Source organism: Centroberyx gerrardi, chromosome 12 (assembly GCF_048128805.1).
Source record: "Centroberyx gerrardi isolate f3 chromosome 12, fCenGer3.hap1.cur.20231027, whole genome shotgun sequence".
In the NCBI taxonomy this organism is placed as follows: Eukaryota; Metazoa; Chordata; class Actinopteri; order Beryciformes; family Berycidae; genus Centroberyx; species Centroberyx gerrardi.
Genome location: NC_136008.1, coordinates 15,599,724 through 15,624,360, shown reverse-complemented (window position 1 = coordinate 15,624,360; position 24,637 = coordinate 15,599,724). Strand labels below are relative to the sequence as shown.

General features: G+C 42.9%; 3 protein-coding genes across 9 annotated transcripts in view; 2 read left to right on the top strand and 1 right to left on the bottom strand.

Annotated features, from left to right (window-relative positions):
• osbpl3b (oxysterol binding protein-like 3b) overlaps positions 1-5,603 on the top strand; it is a 29,739-nt gene extending 24,136 nt beyond the window's left edge. For all 3 annotated transcript variants that reach the window (XM_078287173.1, XM_078287172.1, XM_078287171.1), the window contains 10 exons: positions 162-255; positions 472-716; positions 1,762-1,899; positions 2,022-2,085; positions 2,217-2,295; positions 2,451-2,595; positions 3,594-3,738; positions 3,876-4,002; positions 4,335-4,457; positions 4,656-5,603. In XM_078287173.1, coding sequence (XP_078143299.1) covers positions 162-255; positions 472-716; positions 1,762-1,899; positions 2,022-2,085; positions 2,217-2,295; positions 2,451-2,595; positions 3,594-3,738; positions 3,876-4,002; positions 4,335-4,457; positions 4,656-4,752 — 1,257 coding nt within the window. In that variant the 3' untranslated portion in view covers positions 4,753-5,603. The remainder of the gene's footprint in view (positions 1-161; positions 256-471; positions 717-1,761; positions 1,900-2,021; positions 2,086-2,216; positions 2,296-2,450; positions 2,596-3,593; positions 3,739-3,875; positions 4,003-4,334; positions 4,458-4,655) is intronic.
• Positions 5,604-6,965: 1,362 nt separating this feature from the next.
• gsdmeb (gasdermin Eb) lies at positions 6,966-12,261 on the top strand. 3 transcript variants are annotated; one of them, XM_071915871.2, is made up of 10 exons: positions 6,966-7,081; positions 7,512-7,738; positions 7,857-8,049; positions 8,428-8,602; positions 9,582-9,702; positions 9,835-9,954; positions 10,678-10,805; positions 10,940-11,120; positions 11,307-11,380; positions 11,503-12,261. In XM_071915871.2, exons 2-10 carry the CDS (start codon positions 7,534-7,536, stop codon positions 11,728-11,730), a joined length of 1,425 nt encoding a protein of 474 aa, XP_071771972.2. In that variant the 5' UTR covers positions 6,966-7,081; positions 7,512-7,533; the 3' UTR covers positions 11,731-12,261. The 3 variants fall into 3 exon arrangements, with proteins under 3 accessions (XP_071771972.2, XP_078143371.1, XP_078143372.1); XM_078287245.1 differs by having other exon boundaries at positions 10,904-11,120; XM_078287246.1 differs by having other exon boundaries at positions 10,917-11,120; positions 11,503-11,677.
• Positions 12,262-12,739: 478 nt separating this feature from the next.
• On the bottom strand, positions 12,740-24,573 carry pals2a (protein associated with LIN7 2, MAGUK p55 family member a). 3 transcript variants are annotated; one of them, XM_071915832.2, is made up of 14 exons: positions 24,454-24,573; positions 21,960-22,036; positions 21,246-21,373; positions 20,089-20,201; positions 18,305-18,457; positions 17,366-17,515; positions 16,881-17,108; positions 15,483-15,614; positions 15,155-15,251; positions 14,943-15,014; positions 14,644-14,805; positions 14,331-14,533; positions 14,108-14,236; positions 12,740-13,942 (listed from the first exon to the last, which is right to left on the bottom strand). In XM_071915832.2, the coding sequence occupies exons 3-14, from the start codon at positions 21,274-21,276 to the stop codon at positions 13,766-13,768; spliced, it is 1,647 nt and encodes a 548-aa protein (XP_071771933.2). In that variant the 5' UTR covers positions 21,277-21,373; positions 21,960-22,036; positions 24,454-24,573; the 3' UTR covers positions 12,740-13,765. The 3 variants fall into 3 exon arrangements, with proteins under 3 accessions (XP_071771933.2, XP_071771934.2, XP_071771935.2); XM_071915833.2 differs by lacking the exon at positions 21,246-21,373; XM_071915834.2 differs by lacking the exons at positions 18,305-18,457; positions 20,089-20,201; positions 21,246-21,373; positions 21,960-22,036; positions 24,454-24,573 and adding an exon at positions 17,883-17,954.
• Between the last annotated feature and the right edge of the window lie 64 nt (positions 24,574-24,637).

Here is a 24,637-nt window from a genome sequence, read left to right as displayed (position 1 = left end):
TAAATTTGTCACCGGTTCCTGAGGGAGCGCTCATCCCCCGTGCATTAGATCTCTGCTGGTATGACAGGATGTTGAAAGAGACCTTCCCAGTGCCTGGCTGCGGGTGTTACTGAAGGTTATTTACTAGCTGTCAGCTAAAGGGCTGTAATAATGTTTTTTAGGCTTCAGAAGATGACTCGTACATCAGCGATATCAGTGACAACATGTCCATGGACAACTTCAGCAACGAGACAGAAAGTGAGAGACCAACCTCAGGTGAACTATTAGGCAACGGGTTAAAAGCTGCTATGATACTGTGAAATGTTGATTTTGAATTGTACATAAAATAACCCAAATCATTCAGAATTCTTGGTTTTGTATCCTGACTTTACCAGTATTATGATTCCTAATTCCATACACATTTGCTAGTTGCTTTCCCCATACAAAGTGCTGTCAGGGTCATATTTTGACCTCTCATATCCTCTGTCTCAGGCTGTGTGGAGAATGGTGCCCTCCTTAGCCAGCGCAGGTCCTGCCTGCCCTCGCCCAGCCCCAACAACAGCACCATCAGCCTGTGGAACATCCTGAGGAACAACATTGGCAAAGACCTGTCCAAAGTGGCAATGCCAGTACAACTCAATGAGCCGCTCAACACCCTCCAGAGACTCTGTGAGGAGCTGGAGTACAGCGAGCTGCTAGACAGGGCTGCGAACACACAGGACCCGTTTGAGCGTATGGTGAGAGGGCAGATGCACCATGAGTTTTACTGTATTTGTGTTTGAGTGTGTAGGCAGAGTCGTTTTTGAAGGCAAAAAAGGGAGGCCTGGCTCAGATCAAATGTACACCTCCAGGACTCATGGGATTTCCTCTAATAGAAGCGCACACACGTTGCTGATGCTTCGGCTAGTCCGTCAGCCTCTAATAATGTTTAAGATATTGTTTGTTCACCTGGAAAGCATATTTGGTCCAGAGAAAGGGTATTCCAGGAGTGTTATAAAGAAACAAGCGCGAATTCGCAATAGCTGCGACCACGTACATGCATGCGTACACGCGTGGGGAAATTTTTGTGGACCAACCAACCGACCGACTGACAGAGCGAGCTATAGAGCTGCTGGTCGCAGCTAAAGATAATGTCCTATCCATTAGGCAAGAGTTAGGTGACCACCTAGGGCAGTACTAGGACCCCGGGGCAGCAGAAGTCACCAGTAATCTGCCACTGGCTGCTGGCAGTAGTATTGCACAGTGCCAGCTCTGCTCCCACAAATTACATGGAAGAAACCCTAATTCCTGTCTGTAGATTCTGAGAAAGAAGATGGCACTATTCTACTTCTGTGAATATTTCACTTTTGCTCGCATTTGCATTGATTGACTTCTGTGAGATGGTGTTTGTGGGGTGAAATTTGTTCGTTTTTGTGTGGGAGGTGTAGAATTACAGCCTGTGGAGTTGTCTGGTTATAAATGACTATGTGTAATGAAAAGCGGCTGAAGCAGCCCAGTCTGTGGCCTCCCATTAGGCTGTGGAAGTAATGATCAGTGCCGCCTTCCCTGGCTCAGTGCAGCTATCAGTGGAGCATTCGGACAGAAGCCCATCACCCACTCTCACCCAGCTAAAATTAGTGCCGTTACTTTGCCCATTATACTCAAACGGAGAGAAAATGTGAACTGCTGGGAATCAAAATGGGATTTCACACACAGTTATTGGTTCATAAGTGTCCTCATTAAAATGGACAGAAGTTCTATGGGCCTCAAACAGTGTAATAATTGGTTCCTCTGTGTGTGTAGGTATACATGGCTACGTTCGCTGTATCTGGGTACGCATCCAGCTACTACAGAGCTGGGGGAAAGCCTTTCAACCCCGTCCTGGGAGAGAGCTACGAGTGTGATCGGCCAGATAAGGGCTTTCGCTTTGTTGCAGAGCAGGTATGTATGAATCCCCGTTTCTGTGCTAGCACCATTTTGGTAATCACAGGATTCTGAAACTGCACTGAAAACACTCACTGAATCACTTTAGTTTACGTTACCTACTGTCTTTTCATCCTCAGGTCAGCCATCACCCACCTATCTCAGCTTGCCATGCTGAGTCTAAAAACTTCACTTTCTGGCAAGGTAGCGGAATACAGAAATCCTCTATTGAGTGTCTGAACTCATGCACACTGACCATAAAGATTATAATTGAGTCTGGTTCTTCAGGATGAATGTTAAGGTCTCTGATTACTTTTCTGTGATTGATTATGCAGACATGAGATGGAAGAACAAGTTCTGGGGGAAGTCAATGGAGATCGTTCCCATTGGCACTACGCACGTAACTCTGCCTGGGTGAGTCTCTTTTGCCTTATTCACTCTTAGACTGTATTGTGTGCATGGACACACACACACACACACACACACACAAACTAAGGGCCTCACCCATTGAACTGCAATATCTACAGGTGTCACATAAAAAGTAATGGTGTTTTGATTTCTCGCCCCAGATTTGGAGACCGCTATGAGTGGAACAAGGTGACGTCCTGCATACACAACATCCTGAGTGGGCAGCGCTGGATAGAGCACTATGGAGAGATCTCCATCAAAAACTCCAGCAGTGACATCTGCCAGTGCAAGATCACCTTTGTCAAGGTGAGGCAAGTGTGCAACAACCTTTTGGGTGCAAAGGTCACGTTCAAGTAATAGCTGTACCCAAGCTATACAAGGTGTTGAGGTTTGTACAATATAGACCTATGTAGAGAAATAGAGGTAGTTATTACAATTCCATTTCTCATGCTGAATGAATTCTTTATTTTGTTAATGTAACATTTTATACCATTTTCGACTAGGTATATCCAATACTGTATACAAGAAATGTATACTTGTGCCACAATATGTAGGTATGGCTTAGCTTATCATGGGTACAGTAGCCCTCTCTCTCTCTCTCTCTCTCTCTCAGTCTCTCTCTCTCTCTCTATACTGTATATATATACAATATGTTTCTAGTGTCAGTGGGTATCTCTCTGTGAACCCCAGGGGTCATGACCAAAACAAGCTCTTAATGAGAGAAAAAGGCAGTTTTTACATATATGTGTCAACTCCACCTATAGTAAACCCTTTCGTTTCCTCATTAGTCAACAGTTCTTCCACATAGATGGTGCTCTTCACCTCTTTGCCAGAGAGAACCCCTCGATGTTTTCAGTGTTTGATGTCTGGGAGCCGCTGAATTGGTGCTCTTTACTGAGAGGAGAAGGTTAATTGGTTGCAGTGTGTGCCTTGTTGAAAGGCCTCCTGAAGCTGTGCAGGATAGCAGGTCGAGACATGATAGAGCTCATTATGAATCCTCATCTTCTGCGGCTCTCACACTACACACATACACATTACACACACTGAGCCCAGCAACAGACACTGGGCTCACGACGGTTTACTCAACAGCAACATCTGCTGACTGCTAGAGGAAGTTATCGTGATCTCAGTCTGCACAGTCCATCCATACCCTCCTGTCATGGCACACTGCTCTCAGTCCTAACACACAGATATCTATAACATCATGTAGTTCATCTTGAAGGATGTTCTTCCCCGGCTGTTTTTCCAAAAACAGACCAGCCCCTATGTGCACAGACTTATAGACAGACAACTCTTTTTTACAGGCCAAGTACTGGAACTCATGCGTGAATGAGGTGGAGGGAACCATTACAGACCAGAAAGGGAAGGTCATCCACAGGCTGTTTGGAAAATGGCATGAAGGGGTTTTTTGTGGGGACCCGCCCTCAGCCACCTGCATTTGGAGAGCAAGTACGACAAATCAGAGCAAAATTTGCATTTATCAAATCATGTTTTTTCATAAGAATGTACTGAAAGCCCTTTGATGATAGATGGTATCCCCCTATTACAGTATCTGATGCAATTTATCTTGGTTGTATGAAATGCAGATGCAATGCCAGTCAACCATGAGCAGTACTATGGCTTCACCAAGTTTGCTATTGAGCTGAATGAGCTGGACCCGTCTCTGAAACTGCTGCTACCACCCACAGACACCAGACTACGCCTGGACCAAAGGTGAGAGGTCAAACCACTACAAGGATGGTATGAGTCAGCCTCAGCCTTCTGCTATTGTATTGCTATATTGAATAAATACACTTCTACTATCAAAACCAGTTCTTTGCCTGTGAATATAGCTTGTCATAGCCTGTCAGATCACACCTGACCCAAAATCCTCACTGGGTTGATAGCAGATGGCACAAATTATGTCAAGTAATTGCCTTTGTTCGCATGTCCTTGCATATTGTACACATCTAGACACAGTTACTTTTCTTATTTCTGTATATTCCAATTGTGGATTCATGTTTTACCATGTTTCCATGCTAAAAGTGTGTGTGTCTCATTGGTAGACTGCTGGAGGAGGGGAACGTAGAGACTGCTGAGGAGCAGAAACAGAGGATTGAACAGCTGCAGAGAGAGAGGCGGAGAGTCCTAGAAGAGAACAACATAACACATCAACCTAGATTCTTCAGGTAAATATCCAGCTTTATTGGTCTCCCACTGAGAAGCAAACACACGTCTTAGGCCCTAATTGTGCTATACGCTGCTTATGACACTCACAACAGTTTGTTCCAGTAACAGTTGGCAGTGTAAAATATTGAATTTCATCATTGTACTTGCCTTGCTTTCACAGTATTCATTACTGCCTGGTGTTGTTTTGGTCTCCTCAGGAAGTCAAAGGATGATATCTGGGTGAGCAACAACACTTACTGGGAGTTGAGGAAGGAGCCTGGCTTTGCCCAGGTGGACTGTCCCGTGCTGTGGTGACCCCTGGACTGCAGATCACGCACATTTTGACCTGCTGTTTCTACTGTGACCCAGGCTGGTTCTGGAGATGCCTGCATTCCATAGTCTTGCCATCTATCGTTCCACATTCATCACTGGTTGTCTTCTTTATTGCAGTTTATCAAAATGTATTGCCTTAATAGCAAGTGCTTATCTAAGTTGTGTAAACATGTTTATGCAAGCATATTATACGAATGTTGATAAATTTAGGCAAAGTTTGCCCAGTTTTCCACCTGTTATGTTGCACTGTACCAATAAAACTGAGCACAGAAAATCTACTAGGTACAAAAGATGATGAAGGAATTCTGCGAAGTAGAAGAGGAATCCTTTCTGTTTGTTTCTGGTCTACACTAGCTTAATCTGTATTGACACAGCTGGTCACTTTAGTTGTCATTTTAACATGGACATTCTCTACCTCTGAGATGAACTAGCCTTGTTATACCATTGATTAGGTGTACGCGTCCAATATTTATTCTGCACCTGTCTGATGCCTTACTGGTTGAACTTATATCATTTGATTAATTTATTTTTGGTGCATCTGTTAGATGTTTTAAAAAATATATGTTTTGTAAGGAAAATAAGAACAACTACAATTGTTCAAATTATCTTTAAATCCTTACTGAACCTTTTCTTTTTTTTCTCACAACAGTAATTACTTCTGCTTTTTGCTCAAACTGTGTGAAACGATGCTTAATTGTGAGCAACAGTAGAAAATTTCAAATCCAGACATATTTCACTTTTTTCATTGCACCATTGTCTAAATGGACCCTGGGCCTTGGGACCTAAGTGGGCAAACCTATGCTCCATGAGCTCCAATAAAATCTCTAATGCTATGTTTTTGTGGAGTGATTTGTCAATGCATGTGCACAGACTTTGATGGCAATGACTCTAAGAACCCTTTCCTGTGGTTTCCATTTCCCTCAGATAATGACTTGTCAAAGCTCTAGCATGCACTTTACAGACAACTGTGGTATTTTGATTATGTGCCAACAGGGGAAGACAAAATAACTGAATCATCTAACAATATATGAATATCAAGTACCTAATAAGGAGCAAGTCCACCCTTTGCCTTCAGAACAGCTCCATTCTTCCTTGCAATATCATACAACTCTTGAACTTTGTGTAGTGGGATGTGGGACCTTTCTTCAAGAAGGAAAGCCTCCAGTTTTTTGAGAGATGAAGGAGGTGGAAATCAACTTTGCGCTCCAGAACCGTTCAATGACGTTTAGATCTGGTGACTGGGGAGGCCTTGAAGGTGTTTGACTTCACTCTGGTGTTCATGAGGCCCCTAACAAATTTGTTTAGCGGTGTATATGGGGGCATTATCATGTTGGAACAGTCCTGGCCTCATATTCCTTGACTGTTATATGATCATGCACAGCAATCACCTGACCTAATGTTTCCCTGAGATCAATGCCCATACCATTAACAGTTGGCAACACACATTATGGGTTCAAGGTATCCTTTGGCTTTGTCCAAATGTAAACCTGTTTGGATGTAGGAAAAAGGGTGAAAGATGACTCATCAGCCCATGTTATTTTTTGCCATAGCTGAGGGTTTCAGGTTTTGTGCTGCTTACACCATGACATGCATCGTGCGTTGGCCTTTGATAAAAGTGTTTTCCTAAAATGACGACCTTGACATAAATGATCATTTTAAGGAGCTCACGATATACAGTTTGTGTTGAGACTGTGTCACAGAAGTGTTGACTCAACTCTGTAGCTGCCTCATGTTGCTTTGAAAACTCATAAAAGTGATGACCTCTTTTAAAGCTGACACACAGCTATGGCATTCAACTTGACTGGCCTACATTGTGATTTAGTCACAATGTAGTTTAACACAATGAGTTAAAGTCCTTTTAACGTTTTGTTATTTTTTATTTCATTTTTATTGCCCACCCACTTCAGTATGTTTACTGCTATAGGTGCCTTAGCCAACCTCCCCTGCCACCTGTAAGTAAATGCTTGAGGACAAAGGAGCATTAACAAACCATTTTTCGAGAAAGAAAGACAGAAAGAAAGAAAGAAAGAAACTATATACGCTATCCGTTCAATAATGCTGACTGTGATATTCATGTTTTGTTGTGACACTCTCCTTGGTATGAGTGACACCCTCTGCTCCCTCTGGAGAGGGCGGGGCGTCTGTTCTGTCGTTTCTTTTGTCCCTCCCTCGACTCGACTGGCTGCACACTGTGTACCGCCCGGCCCGGCTCTGGTGGGGCAGCGGCAGCTTTGTCCGACCTAGATCAGCCTAAAGAGAAAGTTTTCCGTCTGGAACATTAGGCTTCTCTCACAAGGACTTCGAGGACGTGGTAACATATTGCATTTATTTCACTCAAGATGCGTGCATCTTACAAATAGAAGATCTTCCGATTTCGATCACAACAATGTAACTGGAGACAGATGAAGAATAACACTACCAGTTTGTAGCCTACTCAGTTTACATTTACAGATATTAGGTAATAGAGACATTTCTTTTCACTTGACCCCCTCTAATAAAGTCGATCAGAGAACAGATTTACAGCAAATGTGGTAAAGACAGCGCTTCTGTCCATTTTGCTGTTGTTATTACAGACGTGCGCTTGTTTATTGCCCGGGTTAGCCCACATGGGTGGGGCTTTCCTCACTTAAGATCTATCAATCATTCAAATAACTCCTCACTCCCCGGCTCTCTTTGATACAAAACCCGCGCACCCACAATTACCTGCTGCAAACATCATTATAAACCTATTGCATTCACAGGTTGCTGTCAGCCAGCGGGGAGATGTTCGCCACAGCTACAAAAAACTTCGTGGAGGAAGTAGACCACGATGGTTTCCTGGTCCCAGTGTCCAGTCTGAATGATAATATTGCTCTTCTGTCACTGGTGGTCAAGCGCAAGCGTTTCTGGTTCTGGCAGAAACCTAAGTATCTTTCCACTGATTTTAACTTCAATGATATACTAACAGGAGACACACCTATACAGCCAGGTAAACGTCAAAACTCTTAGTATAAATGTATGTTGTAGAAGTATTATCATTTTTGTTTCATTGTTAATTTCTCCTTACACTTGAGACCACATCACACTTTAATTGTCCCTGTTCACAGTTGTCGTAGAGACAGACTTCATCAAGTACAATGGGACGTTCGGTGACAACATTCAGGGGAACATAGACGCAAATTTGGTCCATTCCAGTGTGACCTTGGAGGGGAAAGACACATCCAAACTGCAGTCCTCCTTTGGCAGTTTGAAGAAGGAGGAGGTGGATGTGCAGAAGCTGCTTCGAGACTCCAGAGACAGGTTAGTTGTCCACCTGTACCCGCTGTCCTATCCATTATATTATGCATATGAAGTATGGTAAAAGTGAATGATGAGTCAGAAGTGCAATGGCGTGACTGATCTTTGTCCAACCATAAAGTTGTACACACAACAGCAGACCCGGTTGAATATTAACACTCACAAGAAAGTTACTGTTTTAGTATAACATTTACCATTTTTAGTCATAGAAAATATTTTAAAGAGCCACATCACTGTAAGTCACTATAAGTTTCACAGTTGCAGTACACTTTTATCCTAGAGTTGTAATCTACCTTAACTTTTCCAAACTTGTTGCGAACAAACCACAACATTGACGTGTTTTAAAATATTCAGTGTAATGTGTTTGGTTCTGTCCTCCAGGGTCTTGGACATGTCCCATTGTCTGATCCAGCAGACGAAGGAGAAGCACAGGCAGGTGTTTGGTGTTGTGAAGGAGCGGATTGTGACGACTCAGCCGTGTTCGGTCATAGAGGAGGTGCAGCAGGCGGGACAGTGTGGAGGACTGCTGAGCCTCTGTGGGCCCAAGAGCTCCAAGGTATTTAACACTACACGAAACTATCAGTCTCACTGTATAATGGTCTTCGTCCTCATCATTTTAAAGAGCTTCTGATGTAATTCACATGGTGTTACATTCGCTTGCGCTTTCACAGCAGAGAATGCCCAGTCAAAAACACTTCCTGTTCTCTTTAGGATGTGCTGTATAGACCGGTCATTTCCTCTTTCAGTCACTATGTGAAACGTAAAGGAAAAATCAACCCTCTGATACTCTTACACTGTTACATATCATCAATTTGTGACGTTCAATTTATTCAAGGAGTTATTTTGTGACGAAGTGTTGTAATTAGCGTTTTTGGTGCAGCCACTTTCCCTCAACCTGCCTCATTTACTTCTACTTCAGTTAGTGATTTCCTACATTTCCCAGAATGACTTTCAACAACCTCCAGAGAAAAGCGTGAACTTGCTGCATTCAGCTGTGGGTTAAACACACGGGTGGAGACAGGGAGCAATAGCGATAAGCGAAGCAAGTGTTTTCCAGTTGAGAATTGCATCATGGTCTATTGAGGCTGTCAGTGGAGTAATTGATATTTCTGCCTCTTCTACTGTGTATGATTGTTTAATGTTGGTGCAAAATAGTGAGTCTAGAAAGAAGCCCTTTGTCTTTGATTCTGAGGGGATGACACCAGAATTTGATGTCTTCGATAGCTGAAAGATTTTCTACTATCAAACTCCACTGTAGCTGCGCTTGAAATATCTCAAAGTGACACCACATCATCTATATTTGGCTTTCTTACTCCCATTTCCACGGGAATAAGAAAGATACACCACCAAATGACAAAATGGGCCCAGAAATGTGAGGTAGGCTACATCGCCAATAGCTATGTTTTAACAGTGTTAAAATGTTTTAGGGTGGATTTTTCCTTTAAAACAGGCTGAGATTCTTGCCTGAGGTTTCTCAAACTGATAGATTTTGTTGGCATTCGTGTTTGGTTTGAACCTGTGTTGTTATTCTGCAGGTGACACTGAAGGAGAATGGAAGCCTGAGCAAAGACAGTAACGTTACCATGGAGATTCCCTCTCATACTACCATTGCCTATGCCCTCATTGAACTAGAGGTCAAACTCAACGGACACTATGGTGAGCAAGTGTTTATTAACTTAAGGGAAATTAAGTGGGTAGACTTTTGCAATTCTGACAAGTGGAAGGAACTACGGTTTAAACTCTTACTTCCAATCTTTCATATGTGAGTTTTTAAAATATTTTCCACAGAGCTGTGTCTGATGTCGGACACTCATGGGGGCTTTGAAGTGGATGGGCTTGGTATGAAAGGATTGCCGGGTCTCTCCGGTGCTCCTCTGCATGCCTCTGAAAATAGCGGCCTGAAACCAGGTAAACGAATAGGAGAGTAATAATAGTGTTTTCCCCCCTCTCTTCTCCTCTCTGCCATAAAAGCATGTGACTATAGATGTTTGTTCCAGCTGATGACGTGTTCAGAAACGCGTGTTGTTTTCAGGTCACAAAGGGCTTCTAGAGATCGGAGGCCACGTTCTCTCTTATCAGATAATAATGATAACTGTTTGTAAACAAGTGCGTTGACCTGTATTATAAGCTCTCTTTAAACCAAGGATCTGTATTGTCAGACCACACTGTGTGCAGTTTACTTTAGTTTTTTTCATATTTGATTTTTAGTTTTAATCTAGTTGAGTTTTAGTTGAACTTTTACAATTTCAATAGTCATGCCTTTTTGGAGTGAGTTTGTGATGCTTGTTTTGTATACACGCTGACAGAAAATTGTCTTTGGATGGCCACACTAGCCATCAATGTATTGATAATGTATTGATGCAGTATTGATAAGTGGTCCGGGCCTATTCATGATGTGAGGATGCTCTCTCTTCTAAAGCTGAAAACAATTAACACTCATTTTTAGTTCAATTCAGTTAGTTTCAGTGTTTTTCATTAAGTTTAGTTTTTCCTTTTTATTTTGATTTGCTAAAATGTTTTTCGTGTGTAGTATTAATAAGTGCCTAGTGTTGTCTAGTGTTGTCTTTTGTCTTTGTAAGTGAATGATCATACAGTATGTGCCCATTTTCTGTGTTATTTATCCGTTGACAGAACTGGACCGACTGAATGGTCATTTCCATCTGCTGTCGACTCTCGCTGCCTCCACACGCCGCCCTCTGCTGCAGCACCTCACCGCAGCCATGGAGGACAGAGAGACTGTCGGTGTGCTGCAGAATGGGGTGAGGAGGACAGCGGGTTCACAGAGGCCGTGTCAGCGCAGAGACGCGGTTATTATACTGTAGAGTTAGTATTATAAACTTCTGGTGTGTTGCATCAGCTTTCATTTCCAGGCCTCTTCCTCTCTCTCTCTCAGCTGGACCAGATGTGCCTCGGTGCTTGCCCCGACTTGGAGGACGTTAAGACGGAGACTCAGAGACAGAACATCCAGGCTGTGTTGGACCTTTTGGAGCCGTGTGGTAGAGAAGAGCAGACTTCTTCAGACCAGTCCCCGTCCGTTCTTAGAGCCTTTCACCTCATTATCAGCGCTTTGGACGGTGAGGAATCTGTGTTCAATCTTGTTACTTAGTGCAAAACAAAACACTTAAACAAACTCTGCTTTGAATCTGTAAAATTCCCTCAATCATTTTTACAGGACTGGAGAAGTGTGTGCAGAATACCATGAAAACCTCAGCTACTAAAGTTCTGTTTTCATACTGTGTTTGGGGGGCTTTGTCTTTCAGAAATGCCAGATGACTGTTTTGCCGTCTTGGGAATGTGCTGCAGTCCCACAGCCTTGCAGGCCCTGGAGCTACTGGTTAGTACAGACTGTTCTTACGAGGCTGGATACTGCAGCCTGCATGTTACAGTATGTGAACTTAATTTCAACCTGTGCGTTGCAGTGGTTTAGTTGTTTCTATCCTCTCCAACCTATTTCAGGTGCAGTGTGTGGCGGGAAGCGGAGAGTTGCCTCTGAGCAGTGCGGGCCTGGCTCCACTGACAGAGGAGCTCTATGAAAAGACTGAGCATCTGTTTGCCTCCTCTAATGTGACCCTGAAGAGAGACGGGGACACGCTGAAGACAGAGATAAACCAGCAGCCAGGAAACCTTCCTCTTGTCCTGTGTATCGCTGTCAGGGGCCTCGCCTCATTGGCCCACTGCGGTTGACAATGTACATGAACTATGGAGACACTTTTATTTCTTATGGACAATATTAACATTCCACAGCAATATGATCAGTGTGACCACACTAAATTAGTATTAATGCCTCTAGCTAGTAGTTTTTCTATGTTGTAATATCAGTGTTTTCCCTGAATTCTTTTTGGTGCAGTAAAGAGGCCATTTTACTGTAGGACAATCATATAAAAAGTACTATTATATGGACACAACTGAAGTTGTAGCCTCCCTGTTTTACTTCAGTGCCTGTTGGTACCATCAGCATCAACGTATATAGGGTGAATTCTTAAAAAAATCTTAGAATATAATTCTAGTAATTGAATAAAAACGACAGAACCAGGTTTAATCCAACCCCTCTGCATGAGGCTGGTTTACAGTTTGTATTGACAAAGGAACTACTTTTCTTAAGTAATGGAGAGAATTAACTCTTTTAATACGTGGTCACATGCTGCAATGACAAGGCCTCTGGTTCTAAGCTAATTTAGGGAAATGTTATTGAAGCAATTAATGTGCCTCTCTGAAATAAATGCTACATGTTTGTCATTTTATTTCAATGTAATCTACAGTAAGATTAGTTTTCATAGCTTTCTCATTTGTCATGCAGACCTACCCCACCCCTCTCAATGCATACACATGGGAATACAACTCAAACACAGATTATTAGTTCAGCTACAGATTACTGACTTGAGGGTATAGTAATCTCAGAGAAACAGGTAGTTAAGTAAACTGAGAAAATAAATGACTAAACTAAAAGATTATTGAACTGGGGCAACAGATCTGGGATAGATCAGTAAGGCCTTTTCCTTCTCTCTACTAAGATCTCCAAGGGGCTCCGTACTACTGAAATGAACACTGTTAAATTATTTTGTTTGGCGACAGCTATTATTTATGAATTTCCTTTTAATTCTGAAGCGTGTTTTCATTTTACAGTCTCAAACTGTCGAGGAATGCAGGTTTGGCAAGTAACTCTGCCCACAGCACAAAGTGAAACCAAAGCGGGTCATTAGAAAACACCAGTTATTTATTTGACATCTGAAAATACATCTTTTCTCAAATAGTGTAAAATATACCTTTATAAGTAAATATGGCCTTTATTTAAAAACAGTTAAGTTTCAGTAATATCACATCAAAAGGGATGGTTCACTGAGATGCAGTACCCTGTTAAGAGTCCCGTGGAAGGTTTTTCTGTCTCCCAAACAAACACAGACACAGCACCATAGCGACTGGGCTAACAGAAACATTTACGTACATTGAATACTGACCTAAGTGTCACAATCAACATAATTAATGTAATCTGTTGTGCTCGAGTAAAAGAAACGATGGGGAAACACAACAGTATTAGTTTTCTTCCTGCAACAACAAAGAGTGACTGGCATGAGCTCACTATGGTCAAAGTTGTAATGTGGACATTTCCATTTATAAGGTTGAACTCCAAAATAAGAGGCCAGGGCACAACTGTAGCCTTGAGGAAAAAAGGAGGACTTGTTATAAGAAAATATTCGACACACTATTCAACACGGATGACAAAAGATTTGCAGTGACAAAATGAGATGAAGTACTGGAGGCATATGCACTGTAAACTGTTAACATTGAGGTATCCTCCTTTTCATAAACCAAGCCCTCATCATCTTTCCAGAATAAATACATTTTACCTATCTCACATACAGATGTAAAATTAAAATAATGGTCAAGGACAATGGCAAGTCTAAATTTTAAAACATCCTCACACAATGATCAGTATTTTTTTTCCCAAATCCATTTGAACAGAAACATAAATCACTTAAAAAAAACAAAATATTTTTGCCAATAAATAAGTACACTTTCTGTGTGTTGTAAGTTGCATAGTGTGCAGAAGGGTGACTGATGCAGCTTGGTGCGAGACCCAAATTCACACGGGGCTAATGTCCAACACTTTGTCCGTGTGTGTAGTACAGTGTTCCGTCTCCCAGCCCGACGATGGGTGGTCCCCTCCCTTCCCAGGCCTAGCAGCTTGGACAGCGGCGTCTGTCCAGTAGGGGGCAGAGTATCAGTACACCCAGCTGACTGGGACCCACTGGGGCTCTAGGAACAGCCGTTCCACCACCTCCTGCAGCTTGTCAAAGGCCTTGTCCAGATTGTCATTGACAATGGTCAGGTCAAAGTAGTGGCTGTACGCTCGGCGGATCCTGGCACTCTCGTCCACAGTCTTCTTCAGATCGTTCTCCTGTTACAGAGAGAGATTCTGTCCATCAGGATGACCATGTGTGACAACCAAGTGACAACCATTTACAAAACTTTCAGTTCAACCATATTTCCAGAATAGTCAACCATTCACAGGCCCATCACCATCTAGAAATACTTAGGAACCATGAATCCTCTCTAAACTCACTGTGAGCAGTTTGGTGGTAAGTCCAGCATCCACCACAGCTTTGTGCATAGCTCTTAATGTGTCCAGTTCAGGAGCAGCAATAAACACCACAAATGGCATGAACTCAGCAGTCTTCAACACTTTCAGGGCCTGGGCACAAAACATATCAATGCAACAACCATCCACCACCAAAGCTCAGGGAATATCATTGATAGCACCCTAGAGGTGCCTGCCCATGACTAACCTGAGGGTTGACGTCCAGGATGCAGGTGCGGCCCGCCTCCACCACTTCGTGGATGGAGTCGATCTTGGTGCCATAAAGGTTGCCATCGTACTCGCCGTGCTCCAGGTAACGGCTGTCCTTGATGTCCTTCTCCATCTGTTCTCTTGTCACAAAGCAATAGGACTGGCCGTCTCTCTCCTCCTCCCTCGGGCGGCGCGAGGTGACTGGAGGGACGAGGTGAGAATAGGTAAGGAGTGAATGTAGTATAACCTGATACAAAACTTAGGAGTGAAGGCTAATTTAACTGCCTCAACGTTGTGCCTTGCACACTCACAGGGGACAGTGGTTCCATATCGCAGAGGGTTGATGACAATGAGTCTGTTCTTCAGGCTCCGCCTGCCCACTCCCTGGGCTCCAATCAGAACCAGCGTTTTCCTCTGGAACGGCGGCATCTTGGCCACCTCCTCATAGATCTGCAGCTCGTAACGGTCAAATTCTGGTCAAGGCAGTATACAGAAAAGCTGGATGATTAGCTTATTTTTCTGCACACTTCAACACTGCAAAATGTTGACAAAATCCCTTCCTGGATGTGGAAAAAATTATGATCAAAGGCAACCATTTATGAATACACACCTGCATTCTTAGCAGTGAGGTACATCATTTTTTTCTTCTTTTTCTTTACAGTTCGAGTTCCACAGAGCATGCCTGAGAGAAATAAAAATATGTCATTACACCACATGAAGGTGCTAAAGGCACGCGTTTCCTGGCTTTCTTGGATAACTGAGCATGAGTAGGTGGATCATGGTGTGGGGAGTCTAGCAGTGTAGCTGTGTGAACAACTGTACCAGAAGTATCCCAGTCTCTCCTCACAAATGCTTTCCTCTTCTCCTCCAAGAACTGACTGGGGATTAGCCCAGTGGCTCCACCGACAACAACGCATGCCTACAGGGAAACCAGGACAGACTACAGTTGATAGATGCGTGGCTTGAATATTTCACACAGGGCCAAAATACCTTGTATAGGTCTCGGGTGCCTTCCCCCTTCTCTCTAGAAGCCTCTTCTTATTTGCTGATTGCAGTAGTCAATATTGCTGTTTGTCCCCAATTAGTTGAGCAGCCCTAGTTAAGGCAGTCCTCCATTTCATCATCGCTCAGCCAATGTGTGTCTATTCACCTGCCACCAGTTGGGGTCTTCCTTGTTGACTACGTGAAGGATGTCTCCCTTGGAAAAGGCCAGGCCTGCTTCCTTACAAGGGATCAGGTTGTCTGTGGCCGGGTTGTAGTTGAAGTGTGGCTTCAGATAAACCTGCACATTGAACAAGATATCACACAGGGAGATTTTTAACCATTTTTTAAATTCACACTTACAGAGTTCGTACATCATTTCATTTTCAAAAATTCACACTTTTTCCAGACCTTAATTTCTTTTCATTTAAATACTTAGGTTGGCGTTCAGTATGATTTACTCCAATAGTAATGTTGTCACAACTAACTAACTTTGCCACATTACTCGATAAATTAAGATCATTCTTCATAGCAACAAATAAAAATATGTGAGATGGCTGGGGTTTAAAAAGACAGAAACTATATAGTCCTATGCATATTGTGACAGCACCCCAATATTTTTTCATACTTTTCCAAACCTTTTTATGCCATTTCCAAACTTATCAAGACCTAGAAATTACCAAATTATTTTTCCAAACATTTCCAGACCTGTGTAGGAACCATATATACACAGACAGCATACACAAGTTAAACATCTTTGTAGAAGTCAAACCCATCACGCAGATAACCAAACAGTGGAATGAGTTCATTCGATCCCTCCCCATCACAAAGGTCAGTGTCTGACATAACCTCATACATCAGGGCTATTCAACTTGCCATGGAGGGCAGGTGACTACATCAGGTGATTTCACTGATTAGCATACCTTCAACCAGACAGGAGGAACTAATCAATGAAATCACCTGGTGCAGTCTGTGATTGGAATCACAACCTGCATACACTCGGCCCCCACGGGACATGGTTGAATAGCCCTACCCTACATAGTACTCCTCAGTGTCAACTGCTGTGTGTGTTTCTGTACAGCAGAAACACAGGGGTGTGCAAAGGGGGTGTTCCTGGGGGTCTGTGAATAGGGGTGTGTATGTGTGGAAATGCCTGAGGTGTTCTCCTCCCCCACTCCACCTCCTTCTGCTCTTCCTGCTCATGCTACTCCATGTCCCAGATAGCCTGTGGAGTGTTATTAATAGACGCTCCCTGGGCTCAGTTTCAGACGCCTGGCATTCTGAGAGCACGCAGGTCAAGCAGCTCTCACCCACTCCCTGACAGGTACAACCCCTGGACAACTTGACTGCACATGGCACGCATGCATGCACATACACGTCAACACAGATGCACGAGCACATATGATAATGATTGCAGTCAAAATTAAAAAGGGCGTGTCAGAAAAACTGCACATAAAAAATAATGAACTTGATTTATCTATGCGGAGGTAAAGCAGGCTTTCAAATCCCGCAGGTTTTGTAGTTTTCTGTAGGTGAAAAGCTAAACGGGAAACTCTCTCCCCCTCACCTGTGGAGGTGTCGGCGTGTCTCTGTAGCTGGGCAGGACCTTGAGTGTGATGCTTCCACTGCAGTCCTTCAGCAGCTCCTGGAGGTCAAGGGGGTTGCTGCCAACCTCGCGACCGTTCACCTCCCGGATTATGTCCCCCGTGTGCAGCATGCCCTGCCTGTCAATCGAGCTGCCGTGCAGGATCCGTGCGATCACCAGCTCTCCCCGCTCCACCCGGAACGTTACCCCCTGAAAGCGAGCGAGAGACACGCGGTATCTTACATCCACACTTCATAAATCAAAAAGGGGAGGCCCATTTCGCGGGTCCGTCTGTCCGCTTGCTGTGAAGGAATGCATTCATACCGAGTTACCGTGTAAAACAGAGTTACCCTTTTCTGACAGACGGTCAATAAAAACAGACGTCTATAAAGCTGTTACAGCCTAATGGGAGCGCTAAATGTTTCCTCTGCGTAGCTGTGGTTGGTATCAACGCCTGGCTGACTCACCAGTGGTTCCCCAGCTTTCTTCTGGATGCCAATCATCCTGACAGCATCAGCGGGCATGAGTGAACTCGTCAGCAAGGCATCGCTGTTCACTGCAGCATGGGGCATCTCATAGCACTTAGCAGCCACTTTGTCATGAGCCTCTATCAACGACTGAGGGAGAAAGAAGAGGGAGGGAGAGAAGCAGACACAGAGATGAGACGTAACAAGCTGGGTTTGAGGAGAAAAAAAGCAATCTCTGTACGCATAAATTATCTTGGAACAAATTTCAAACAGCTTTTGCTGACTGAGAAAGACAACATTCAGCGCTATGTGGTGCATACACTGATATACTAAGAACCTGCGACCTGCTATGCAACACCAATTTGATATATTACCATGGCACAATAAAGACATAAATCAGTTCGTCACTATGTTAAGTGCACATTCCTCAAGCACAGAACTATTAAGACATTTTAATGTTTATACAGACAGAACACTAATCTGATACACAGAGAAGAAAAAGCAGTCTTGTTCTTACCCCAGCAGACAGAACATAGGTTTAGCATTGGTGTGAGATTGCAAAATGCATCGGCCAATCTGAGCATTTACTGAAATACTAGGTGACAGAGTCTTCTCCCCCTCACTTTACCCGCATAGCTCGGCCTGCCATTGGCCCAAGGATATAACCCCCCACCCCCAGCCACCCCACCCCCCCGATGCCGCAGCCTGTAACTGGTGGAGAGTATAAGAAGGGCAGGGCGGGTGACAGGGAAGCAGAGCAGCCCGACAGGCACTTCAGAGGAAATTAGGGGATGGTTAGTGTAAAAAGCTCTGACATCCATTCCACATGATTAGAACAAGAGCTAGACTATTCACTCTGCAAGTCTCTGGTCTATTCGTCCCCAACAACCCCAATAACAACAGTGTCCAAGTGTAAAAGTGGAGCAAGGCATACTATACCTGAAAGTGAGGTTCCTGAAGGATTTTGGCGAGCTCGGCAGCCGTAGAATCTTTTTCTGCCAGGTTGTTGAGGGAATCCAGGATCTCTGTCACCAGCTGAAGGTTGTTATCACGCACTGCTTGCAACTTAACTTCCTCAAGACGCTCATGGGCCTACACACACACACACACACACACACACACACAAAACAACCACTTCATCTGGCTGTTTGCTAGCAGCTTGGAACGTGCCAATCCACGTAGTTATGATGTTCACTTAAATTCATAATGAAATGAAAAATGTCTTTTTCATCTTGTTAGACAATTCTCCATATCACAACATAAACCTATTTAACAATAAAAAAAATTAAAAATAAAAAAAGTACAGTTTTGTTATTTTTATATCAAAATTCCATTACTTTTACAGGAAAATGTCATATTTGTAGTGGTTACTTCATGGTGTACCAGTAGGCGTACATGAAAATCCCAGCTAATAATACCATAACAGATTTTTGAATTACCCCTCCCTCGCCTCTCCCATCACATAAAAACCTGTTTCCGTTTCCTAAGAAACCATGGTTGCGTTCCCAGTGGCTGGAATTTATTCATTTTGAAGAATCCAGGAAATTGTGACAGCTCAAGATTATTTGCAGAGCATTTTTATAGTGGATTGCTTCACCAGCTACATCGAGTGTTCAATAGGCTTCATGGACTTTTCTCTTTACATGTTTGTTACAGTCTAAACCGCCCACTTTTGCACAATCCCTCCCTGCGTTATGTCCCGCCCCAACAATTGTTCAACATACCATATGACCACATACAAGAGGTTATGAGACAACTAATGAAACATTACACCAGAAACTATCTACAGACCCCTTTTCCAGAATGCAAATGCAATATCCAAGGCAAACAGCGCAGTGTGTGTCAGAAGAAGTGATGAGGACAAGAGCTCGCCTTTGTGACAGTTTTTCTGTAGAAATCATTCTATTTATAGATATGGCAGTCAAAGCTGATGACCTCCATCTCCACTGGATATTCTCTCTGGATAATCTTATATAACCCATTTCTATGTAGGCTCTGTGAACTTGATTAAGCCGTGCGAAACACTGTTTTAACTGGTGTCAATAGAAAGGTTTATTCAAGTCTGATCAAGCTGCAGCAGAGATGAAACTGTTTAAGGATGTTATGCAATCATTCCAAGTGATAATGTGTAGACCACATGAAGTCTGCCATAACACCTTGCACACAGCAAAGCTAATGGTTGCTTCTCTCTTCTCACAACGAGGACAGTAGCTTAATCTGTTTCACAGCGGAGCATAGGTTCCTGTAGGTTTGTGTTATAATTGTAACACGGCCTATGGCAGGATTCTCAGACATTTCTGCCCCAGTTTCTTGCCATTGCGAAACCTTTTGACTGGCATTTCACTGTTCATGTTATACATAGATGTACAGCTGTCCACCCACCCACAACCAGCTCTTACACAAGCATGGAGAGCATCCATGGAAAAAAAAATAAGTGAACCTCCTTTGGTGCAACTGTCAGGAAGAGTAAATCTTCATGTCAATACCAGCATGAGTAGCATGCATATAAGTCAGGTACCTTCCCAGGAGACTGACGGTCGAGTGTGTGGCTTGTGACATTTATTCTGTCATTTCCCAAGCTCAAAGTGACATTTACTCTTCCTCTTAACTATACAAGCTAGATGACCGGCTAATGAGATTACAACTGTGTGTGTGTGTGTGTGTGTGTGTGTGTGTGTGTGTGTGCTACAGAGTGAGGGAGCAGGAGTGAGTGTGTGTATTACCTTGGCGAGAGAGCGGACGATGGGGCTCTCCATGATGCCTCTGAGGAAGATGAGGTCAATATCTTTGGCTCCCGAGGGCAGGTCTTTAAGGTTGTCCAACACCTGCTGCATGGCTGAAGAGGAAAACACACATCTAGGATAAGGCAAACAGAATGCCAACTACCACGCTGCTTGATATTTGTTTTGCTTTGAGAACGCAGAGAAAAATCTTTACTAAAATGTAGAAGATTGCCATTGGGCTCTGATGATTCAATGTTGTTGCAAGTGTATGGAACAAGCTTCAGCTGAAGCAAAAAATTAAAAAAAAAGCAAAGTCATATTCCGCACACTGCCAAAAATGATCTGGACTAAAATCTATTAACACAAATGCATTGTGACAAACAATGAAAAAAATGAGCAAGCGCATCAACAAAAAAACTACTAAAAAAAACTTTTTACTAGTATAAATAGATTTCAGTGCCAGTAATAATAAGGACATTAATTAAAATTCTGAGCCATTCAAAACACTGATGACAAAAAACAATGTGACCTTAATAAGAGCTAACAAGGCAAGAACAACAACTGGACAGTCCATCAATGGACCAATTCATAGAGAATGTCCCTCATTTCCATTGCAGTAGCAACAAGCACCCACAGTCACAAATGAATTGTCCTACTAACAGATCTGCATTATAGTGGCTGGGAACACACAACCAGAAACGCCAAAATTAACCAAATTAACTGTTTTTGCAAACATGACATGTACACCTAGTAGCAGTTAGTCAAGTAGGTATGGGTAAAAAATAATCAATTACTCTTGTACTTCCATGATGATTTGTGCATATTACAAATCATATTGCTCAGCGAACTGAAAAACCAAGTATATACAGCCAATACATGCTGTTATTGTTTTTTAAAGGTTGGATAGTTGGAAAATAGAAAGGCAGACAGGGTAATGGAGACAGAGTAGAGAAAGGCCTAGAAGGATTCAATCCTGGGCCAACTGGGCACACACATCAGGCTCCGGAGGCAGCAGACATAACAACTTGACTATCTCTGGGCACAATACAGCCATTCCAGTGGTAATGTCATTTTTGAAAAACAGGGAACACTTTTGGAGGCTTTTGGAACAGGTCCTGTCCAAAAGTCTAAACAGGACTTTGCCTTTGAGAGCTCACCTGTGCCCGACTTTGCATTGGCCACAGTCATGTTTTATTTTTTTCCTCAGCTCAGGATGATGAACCTCTCTAAGCACGGTCAACAGCCGCCCACCTGCTCGCTTACAGACACCAAAGCACCTGGAGGGCTGGAGAAGGCAGAAAACCCACTGCCTGTCAGTATATGCGCAGATCACCATACAAGCCAAGTCATGAAAAGAAGCAGGCCTAAGACATTGACAATTCATGTTGTTGTACAGCACATGCAGACATGGAGACGCGAGAAGCAAACAACACTGAAAACATTCATGTGTCTTGGTGCTTTAGGTGCATGCTAGCACAGCGAGGACTTATGAATTGAGAGAATGACAAAGAGGGCCATTGAACGACAAAGGATGGGTTTCCCCTCCTTCTGGCTAAAGGTTGTGCCAGCCACACACAGTGAGGCCCCCAGGGACACCCTGTACAAACATGCTCTCCAAACAGAGTGGGGCAAAAACTGCCCAGCCAATGCCTTAGTGGGTAGGTGGACAAACAGAAGAATGGGCTTTTTGAGCACAGGCAGTCCCATTCAACTGACTATAAATTCTGAACTGTACAAACATCATAAATGCAGCATTGTAATCTATGAGTCTATCCAATTCATGCACACAATGTCAACAAAGACAGCAAAAAAGGAAGATAATTATTCTGATGGAAAAAGAAACATGAAGTAGGCTAAGCTCTGAAACTCACCTACGAATTGTGCTTGAATCCAGTGCAGCACTCCGACACGGAGCCCCCTCTCTCTATACAGCACTCATCTGGTACCTCTGGACAATAAAAAGGAACGGGAAAAAATAATTGTTATTTTTGTTACTTGTTGGAATGGTCCCAAACAATTACTCATATAAAAGACTAAATAAAAGCCTAATAATAAAAACCCTCTGGAGTGTTTAAAAGTAGCTCATTCTGATAAGTAGCTTGCTCTGACCCATGAGTGCCTTCATTGCCCAGACTGCTCATGTTCATTCAGCAGTGTTATCATGCACCCGTTGTGATTGGCCACTTCAATCATGTGACCCGTGGGTTTAAGACTCATTTACACCAGCAAGCCAGATAAAGCTTAGAAAGAGTGTGACTGCAGAGAATTAACTGTACTATGTTGATTCAAAAGATCAATTTTCAATGAATTAAACTGAACATGGAGCCACAGTATGTCCTGGGCTCCTAGTTTTCAGCTGCTCTTTTTGGCAGCTCCCCAACATAGTCTCATTTTTGCATCATATATAACAAAACACAACAGAAACATGGATTCACATGGTTTTCAGCAGGCTGTATCTAAGCTATGCCAACAGATGTTTTCAAACTTTAAGTATGCAAAGATAACGCAAACAATAATTCATGCATTAATTTCCTGTTCAGACAAACTTATAAAGCCTTGTTTACGGATCCTGTTTGACTGCATCCAGCTGAAGTTTGATCGCAAGTGAGCAAAAGTTTTTGAGGGTTTCCTCATGAAGTCAAAACATGAAAGAAAAGTAGAAAATCTGGATAATTTCTCATTATCCATTATAACTCTGCTGATTAAAAAGTTAATGCTGACAGTGAAAATCAGGTTGTGACATGGAAATTAAAGCAACCACTATAGCCAGCAAGCGATGGAAACTGCCTTCAATGCTGACCTTTTAAAGAGCATAGCATGGTTTGGAGTAGGCTACAGTTAAGTGTCATGACAAAATCCGCAGTCTGGTCCAAAATTACAGGCCTATAGCTGCCAGACTAACTTCATCAGTGCCTCTCTTATGTGTCAAGAGGAGCTTTGCGCAGATACTGTGTGTGAGCAGGATGAATGTATGAGAGAATGAAGATGGTGCAAAGTTGAGTAACATTAAGTTGCCTAACTATTTTGAATTTGTTAAAACACTCCAAGCAGGATGGATGCACATTCTATTTGAAAACATGCTTACCATCTAGCTGGAAATTAGACTAATACTTTTGTAGCCAACTGTATTTTGGTGGATTTTGTTTATTTCATTTGATAATTTGAAGGGTTATTTGGGTATCTGTGTGAAAGGAGGTCTATATTGTCTTCAGGAAAAACATGTGATTAACACTGAGCTATGGACATAAAGATATCCACATCCACTTTGAAACATTCTATAGACCCATTTCACATAGTTTTTAATCATATTTGGCATTTGACTGATGTGAGCTGTTGCCCTTTGTCACAATAGGGCTCTCAATACCTAATTTACAATCCTAATAAGTTAGCAGCCAGTCTCGATGAATGGGCCTCAGTTTGAGAGTAAATGCACAAGCAGCTTGTTCAGACAGAGGCATACCGACTGAGCCTACATCAAACACATGTTTTCACCAGAGAGAACAGTGGTGGAGAGGCTCTGTTGCAGGCGGGGACCAGATGACTGAGGGGAGTCGAGGCAACTCTAGATACTGATCCAGTCAGACTAGTTTGTATCACATGTAAGTCATAGGGGAAGATTAAAATCCGTTACCACATAACTTAGCGTTAACTAAAACTATCCATTTCACAAATCATGGTGGCAGTATTACCAGTGTTGATAGTCGCAGTAAGATTACAATTTGCTGTCACGCTAAAGGCGCAGTAGGCACGTGTATCGCGTTTTCACCCAATGTGTGAGGCTGCTTCTGGTCTTTTCTACAAGCTTAAATCAACTAGCTAATCAGAGGTGGCAGAAACTAACTGGAATACACAACGACCACAGCTAACTTAAATCAACCAAACAGCAACCGCAGACTGTCAGGTCCTCATTAACGTTAATTCCATCGATGCTAATTCTGTGCCAAGTTTGTGTTAGCTAACGCTGGTTTGTAGCTCATGCAGACAAGTTACTTAGCATGCTAAATTAGCTTTCTTATTATGCCAGCTAGCATGCGTTTATAGGTATTAACGTTAGACATATTTGGTCGATTGGTGACTGATATTGTTACCAAGCACTAACGCGTGGCTTTAAGCAAGCCAGCACTATTAAAATAGCCAACCTCGTTTGTTTAGTGTTGTTCTCTTGCTAAATAGTTTTGTAAGAGTAGCTAGCTACAGTTAGCTGCGAATCCAATCACTAACACAGATAGCATGTGGCTGAAATTAGCTAGCTAACGCTAGCTGGTAACTCAATTGTATACTGAGCAGAGGACCCATGAAGTTAGGTCAGCGTATGAACGTTACTTGAGTGTCTGGTGAAAAGAATTAGCCTGTTAAATACTTTACCCAATTTTCTCAGTATGATCCAGTCACACTTTCATGCCTCCATTAATTTCAAGATCTCCAAAAGCGTAGATGATTTGCGCAGTGGCGGTGCATTTCCAGTCCCTGCGCCCCTTCCCTTTCAAGCCAGTGCTGCTGTACTAATTGAGACATCCAATGTGCTCCAGCCCACTGAAATCTGTGGTCC

Bases quoted from the DNA above. Each gene is read 5' to 3' on its own strand.
- pals2a (XM_071915832.2), bottom strand. From the start codon at position 21,276: ATGACTGTGGCCAATGCAAAGTCGGGCACAG. The intron at 15,252-15,482 runs GTGAATAGACAC...GTTTCCCTGTAG, and splicing joins AAGACCCCAACTGGTGGCAG to GCATGCGTTGTTGTCGGTGG. The intron at 14,806-14,942 runs GTGTGTATTCAT...TGCCTTGACCAG, and splicing joins CCTCACTGCTAAGAATGCAG to AATTTGACCGTTACGAGCTG.
- gsdmeb (XM_078287245.1), top strand. From the start codon at position 7,534: ATGTTCGCCACAGCTACAAAAAACTTCGTGGAGGAAGTAGACCACGAT. The intron at 9,703-9,834 runs GTGAGCAAGTGT...TATTTTCCACAG, and splicing joins CAAACTCAACGGACACTATG to AGCTGTGTCTGATGTCGGAC. The intron at 9,955-10,677 runs GTAAACGAATAG...ATCCGTTGACAG, and splicing joins AAATAGCGGCCTGAAACCAG to AACTGGACCGACTGAATGGT.